Source organism: Phragmites australis, chromosome 7 (assembly GCF_958298935.1).
Source record: "Phragmites australis chromosome 7, lpPhrAust1.1, whole genome shotgun sequence".
Classification (NCBI taxonomy): domain Eukaryota; kingdom Viridiplantae; phylum Streptophyta; class Magnoliopsida; order Poales; family Poaceae; genus Phragmites; species Phragmites australis.
Window position 1 is genome coordinate 20,537,006 of NC_084927.1, and position 6,621 is coordinate 20,543,626.

General features: G+C 39.6%; 1 protein-coding gene across 2 annotated transcripts; it reads left to right on the forward strand.

Annotated features, from left to right (window-relative positions):
* Window positions 1-1,258: 1,258 nt before the first annotated feature.
* LOC133924137 (OVARIAN TUMOR DOMAIN-containing deubiquitinating enzyme 12-like) lies at window positions 1,259-5,840 on the forward strand. Of its 2 annotated transcripts, XM_062369541.1 has the most exons (10): window positions 1,264-1,480; window positions 2,793-2,967; window positions 3,083-3,156; window positions 3,808-3,862; window positions 3,966-4,040; window positions 4,292-4,365; window positions 4,466-4,514; window positions 4,919-5,003; window positions 5,279-5,335; window positions 5,459-5,840. In XM_062369541.1, exons 2-10 carry the CDS (start codon window positions 2,800-2,802, stop codon window positions 5,503-5,505), a joined length of 684 nt encoding a protein of 227 aa, XP_062225525.1. In that variant the 5' UTR covers window positions 1,264-1,480; window positions 2,793-2,799; the 3' UTR covers window positions 5,506-5,840. The 2 variants fall into 2 exon arrangements, with proteins under 2 accessions (XP_062225526.1, XP_062225525.1); XM_062369542.1 differs by lacking the exon at window positions 4,919-5,003 and having other exon boundaries at window positions 1,259-1,480.
* Window positions 5,841-6,621: the final 781 nt, after the last annotated feature.

Consider the following 6,621-nt stretch of genomic DNA (forward strand, 5'->3'; position numbering starts at 1 on the left):
GGCCGCTAGGCCAGGTTTGTAATATACAGTATGGGTTGTAACCTTTTGTACTCTAAACTATATTACTTATGCACGAAGTTTGACTGTGATATTATGACTGTTATACTGTGCGTCAGCTACGTAATCCAGGGACTGATACGTGAGACACAAGGGAACCCGGGCTCGGGGTCCTGACACTGGCAGTGAAAGAGATTTTGGAGTCAATAATAATATGCTGTTCTGTACTAGTGATTGTTTCACTCCTCTTGACTCATGCCTCTAGTTTTCCTTATTTTTTGTTTAAAGAAAAGGTAGTGCCTTTGACGAAATTAAATAATTGCCATGTCCATCTGCTTGTGGACCTGTTCAAATGAAGTCTGTTACTAGTATATCACTGGGTGGGATGATGACCATGTTTGACTTCTGAGTCAAAGATCACGTGCCCATTTCTCCATTTAATTTTGTTTTCTGGAAAAATCTGTGTTGTAAAGAATACAAGAACAGATCAAATGGAAGCATGGACATTGATGATCGAGTGGTTTTACCTGTAAAATGGGCAGCACTGATGAGAAGCATGCCTCGGGGTGGCTTGCGCTATATATCTTCACGGAAAGTATTTCACATACAAGTCATTTGTATAACTTCGCTAGAGCTATAAGTGTTTCGATTCATTTGATTGATATGTGAGCCACCATAGAATTAATTTGATTCCTTATATGTGTGAACCTCCTAACCCATGTATATGTTAAACCTTAAGCCTGCAAATTAAGTATTGGGACACTGCTCTAAATCATTTCAAGTGCATGGTGTTTATTTAGAATCATGATGTTTTCTTGAAATTGAGTGGATTTATTTGGAGTCATATGTGATTTTCACGCATACTTCATCAGTTCAGCTAGCTGTTGGATAATCATCTGATAGAAGAAAATTCTACTTATCTCCAGTAAAAAAAAAAAAAAATAGAGCACACGATATCCAAGTTATCAGTTCTTCAAAATCAACAACTTGGACTATATATTTGTAATAATGTGTATCGCTACGGGAAGAGATTTAAATTCTTATAAACCATGGTAGGTGAAAAATACAGTGTCCTAGTAGGGGAAAAAGTTAAGCGAAAAATACAACGGGCACAAAATCCGGAACATTACCAAGCCATATCTGCTCGGGTTCTACAACCAGGCTGGGTGATGGCCCACCTGTCAGCTGGTCAAATCAGGTCGGCCCTGAGAGACAGCTGGTGGTTGGGTAAGCAAGGCCGTACGCGAAAGAAACCGCGGCAGCTCAACAGAGGAAAAATTCGCAACCGAACCCAACGGAAGCAATCAAAGCCAGCCAGCCGCGACGCTCTCCTCCCAGGCGGGCGTGAGAAGAAAGTGTCGCCGTCCTCTCCTCCCAGTCTGCCGCTAGCCGCCGCCCCATTCTTTCCTCCCCGCAGCCGCGCGCGGTTCAGGACCGGAGTGCTAGCTCGCCGGCGTTCCCTCTTCTTGTGCTGTCGGTGGTGGTATGGCTCTTCTCCTTGCTTGCTTCTTGGTTTGGAAATCGTAACCGTTTCTTCTATTTAGAGGATTTCTGGGCGTTTCTTTGTGTCGCGGCGACGTGGGGCTTCGGGTTCTGGCCGGCGGGCGGACGCGGGGTCGATTGGAGTTGAATCAATCGAGGCTGTAGGGGGGATCTTGCCTTGGTGATCGGCCGGGTTGAATCGATCGAGATTGATTCGCAAAGAGAGCCCTGCGACGAATGAATGCCATGTGCGGGCTTGGCTTCATACGTTGTGCAGTTTATGAATTATCTTTTTCTTAGTTCCTTGCGCTAGGGTCCGATTCAGGAATGTCTGCCGAGAAAAGGTGGCTTGTTCGGTTGCTCTATTAGCAAAATGGTGTTGCTTCCCTAGGATTGAGTTCGTTCAATTTGGTGCTCCGATTTCGTTTGCCATGTTTGTGGGAAACGACCAACTGTAGATGAACAACCTATTTTGGGCACGATTGGAGGGGGAGATGGTTTACTCAAAACTGAAAAGCGAAATCCCTTTGGGATCTTGCCCCAGAGCACAGGTAGTCAGGATTCGGTGAAAAAGTGGATAGATACTGGATACCATTCGGACTAGTTCTACTTCCAGTAACCTAATGGTGGTTTGTTCGGAAGAAACAATAGGCACTCAATTTGTAGACTCCGGAGCTGGATACTAGTGCTGATGCCCTTCGTGAGCTTATAAAGAGCTAGCAGAGAAACTAAATTATTTGGACTTGAGGAGAGATCATCTTCCTATTCAAGACAAATTTCAGTATCCATGAGAGGTAGCCATCCAGTTCTCTGTTGTATCATCATGGCTCCTTGTGCTCCAAATGCAACATCGGTGCCTCCACCACACATATGTAGTTATATATATGGGAGGCCATGGTCAGCCCATGCATACAGAATTAAATAATTATATGGAAGGTCAATGTAAGTCCAAATGGATAATTCATTATAACATATATGTTAAATGCATGCTGTTCAAATGGATAGTTCATTATACCATATATGTTAAATTTATGCTGTTCAAATGGATAGTTCAGGATACCATATATGTTAAATGCATGCTTAACCTGTGATATGATATTGTCTGAGGTCTGTAGGTTAGGACTTAGGAATAGACGTAAATTATGCTTGAGGAGAAAGATATCTGACATGTACTTGTAAATTACATTCCCTATTTGGCTATTTATTTACTTCTTTTTAGATATTAAATTTCTTTCACTACTTCAAGATCTCTTCTAACACATTTAGCTTAGCATTATTTATATAATATAAATGTTTTTCCTGATAATCTCTAGGTTGGAGATGGCACATATGTTTCCAAATGAAGGTGCCTCATCCAGCTCAACCTCTATGAGCAGCCAGAGAAGTCAGACCGATGATGATAGGATGATTGCAATGGTTCTCACAGAAGAATATGCCAAGTTAGATGGTGCTATAGCCAAGCGTCTTACGAATTTAACTTCAATTCCTGTAAGATATCGCATGACTTTTCTGTTCTTTGTATTTCCTTTCCTTGTTCCTTTTCTTCCCTGTGCAGAACTGTTGATTTTTTTACCAAATACTCATTTCATCTGTACGTGTGTAGCATGTTCCCCGGATTAACACATACTTCCCGACATATAGTGATGCCACTATGGACCATTATCGCCTTCTTGATAGGTAACTTTTCATAAACTTTAGTTTGTTTCAATCTGCTCAAGCTTTCGCATTTATTCATTAGAAGGTAGGCCCTCATTTTTCACAAGATATTTCATTTTTCCCCTTATTTTGCGAAGGCATTAACTTTCTGCACGTTCATATTGGTTTACTCCATCCTCCCATTAGTCTTTTGGCTAACGTTCTGCATGCTGACATTGGTTAACTCCATCCCCCCATTAGTGTTTTGGCAAACATTTGGAGATCCCTGTCCATGAGAGTTGAGAGTGTATGAGTTTGTCTTGCTCATAGAAATCTGTAGCCCTTTAGTTAAAGGCTCAAAGCACATGTTTTTCTTTTGAGTATTGAAATTGGGGATTGTACCTAGGATCTTGAGAAGACATTAAAAAAACTGTGAAGCAACATGCAAACTGTGGGAGACTCAACTTAGGATGTGTGCCCGATCATGCAGCCAACTTCTAAAACACATAAATTGCTTCCTTTTCTTTCTGAAATTTCCATTTGCATGTATATCTGCATTTCCAAACAATCTTTATCCATATCTATAATTGATGCGCATTATGGATATGAAAGTTCAGTCTCTTGTACCTTCTGCCTGTCTCAGTTGTAAATGGAATATCAACATCCTTTCATGATGTAAGAGTTTTTTTGTAGGCTAAATGCATATGGCTTGTACGAGGTGAGGGTATCTGGTGATGGAAATTGTCAGGTTCACGAACTTCTTATGCCCATTCTATTTACTTGATGAAATTAGATAATCCTGTTAAAACTCTTAATCATATGTTCATCTGGTTGTTTCTTTGTTCATGTAGTTTCGTGCACTCTCAGACCAGCTATACCGATCACCTGAGTATCACAAGCATGTTCGAAAGGAGATTGTAAAGCAGGTATGTCAATACCTGGCCATATTGGGAGTACCATTTTTTAGTTTATGTTACCAAGCTCATATGGCTCACAACAGCAAGTTCTTGGATGCTGCAACACATGCTTTTGACCTTCATGATTTTGTCGCTCTGTGCTTAACTATATTAGTATTTCTTGGTGTGAAGTATTAAGAAACATATTTTCTCATTATTGGTCTGATAATTCCCTTGTCTGAGAGACATGCATTACATGTGCTGTTTTTCTCTTTATGCAGCTCAAGGAATGTAACTCCTTGTACGAAGGTTATGTTCCAATGAAATATAAACATTATTGCAAGAAAATGAAGAAGTATGTATTTTCCTAGTATTAACTTTGCTACTTTAATAAAAACAGTTCCTGAACTTGTGATTTTGTAACTGTGGTGTCATCAAAATACCATCTTTTCCAGGTCTGGTGAATGGGGTGACCATGTCACGCTGCAAGCAGCTGCTGACAAGGTTAATTATCTTTTCCCTGCTATGTTTTCACTATCATTTGCTCAGCTAAATTTTCGTGCAACTACTGTAGTACTGCAAGATTTTGTCTTTACATTACTATGCAAATAATTGCTATTATTTTCATATCTTACTAAAATGCAAGACAATGATAGCCTGTGTTGTTCATGCCATGACCTTAGAATAGAACCTTTATGATCTTGTAATCTGTGTTGTTTTAATGTATTTGGATTCATCGTACATCATTTGATATTTACATTGTACTTCACTAAAAGCTCCATACTTTTGAGGCAAACACATACTTGTGGTTTGTACTCTAAGGGCAGTCAGTACGCATATTTACTGTTGCACAGCATGAGTTCCCTGGAGAAAGAATATGTGTAATGTTTCCCTTTACCTTTTGGCAGTTTGCTGCGAAAATCTGCCTTCTAACATCATTCAGAGATACCTGTTTTGTTGAAATTATTCCACAATATCAAGCTCCACAGAGAGGTAAGGTTTGCAATGCAACCTTATTAGTTACTAGCTTATCAGCGACACAGAAAACTGTGTACTGACATAGAAGACCTCACAAGTGACCACTAGCTGTTTGCATCTTGTCACTTTCACTATGTGCTGTTTCAGCATTATTAGTTTGTGTTTGGATTTGTTGCAAGACCTCGCCCATACACCTTTAAGCTTTATGAGCACTGCACACTTGTGCAACACATAGGCAGATACAAAATCAATAAAGAAAAGTTACTGACCCTAAATCTTATGTTTTTCAGAGATTTGGCTAAGTTTCTGGTCAGAAGTTCACTATAACTCACTGTATGATGCTCGAGGTCAGAAACACAATATACTTCTCATAACTTGCTTATAACAAGTCGTAAATACATTTATGTGGTTGGCTCATGCTGTCATATACCCGTCTTTTTTGAGAAAAGGAAATACTTGTTGCCTTGCAGATCTCCCTAACAAATACAAGCCTAAGAAGAAGCACTGGTTGTTTTAGTATTCATGCACACGTTTTGATTCAGACTTGGTGGACTTATTGCTTGGCCCTTCCACACTTTCACTACTGTTTTTTGGTGGCATCCTGGGGATAACCTCTGCGGTTTTCTCCCCTATAGCTCTGAATCAATGGCCTGTGGCGTATGCTGGCTCCTCGGTATAGCATCACACAACATTAGATACAGTTACTATACTGAACTTGAGGTTGTTCCCTTGTGAATAGATTCACCTTTACTGATATACAAATTTGTTGTATACCCTATGTGTTCGTTATATTCTTTATACAGCTACATATTTGTGCTCTTCATCAGTTCATTCACTTCATTTTTGGAACAATTCATCATTATCATTCTCATACCTAATGTCTACTGCCCTTAGCTGATACGTTTTATTGCGCGTGGCGTCTATGCCTGAATATATGTTTACCAGTTATCATGCCTGGATGTAACAGCAGTTGTTGTACAGCCTGCCAAGCAGTGAACAGAAGCCGGAGTGACTGATACTGATTCTAATATGGTTCTACTGGAGTACATAGTTTTTTTGTTATCGCTATTAAATCGTTTTGTTTTGACGACAAGGGGTGTTTGCTCTGGAGATTTTGCTGTGTTTAGACTTTGACTTGTGTTTAGGGTGCCAATACATGAAAAATGGTAACCGGACGGTAAACGCACTACTGAGTTGTTTTTAGCTTGTCTAATCTTGCAAGTATTAAATTCGTTGTCAGCCTGTTTGTTTTCATGTGTAGCGAAAATGGTTTTATTAGGTCATGATTGTAATTTGGTGATTAATAACAATATAGTTATTGGGATTAAAATGTTTGTTAAGAATATATGCTAGTAAGTCTTATGGATGTAATACATAAAGAAGTTACTGCAGCGGGAACAAAGCTCGGTTGAATTAGAAGAAGTTTCGGGAAAATTGACTACGCTGGATTGTCTGGTGCTCAGAGGGTTATACACAATGGAGCAATTTTGTATTCTGTGCAGAAACCAGAAGACTTCACCGGATGATTCTGTGTTATAAGAGTAAGAACACCGGAGCATTTAACAAAATATTGGATTTTTTAGAGGAGATGAAATTTAAGTTATTAAATGGTCCGATGTTGAGGAGTTCAACA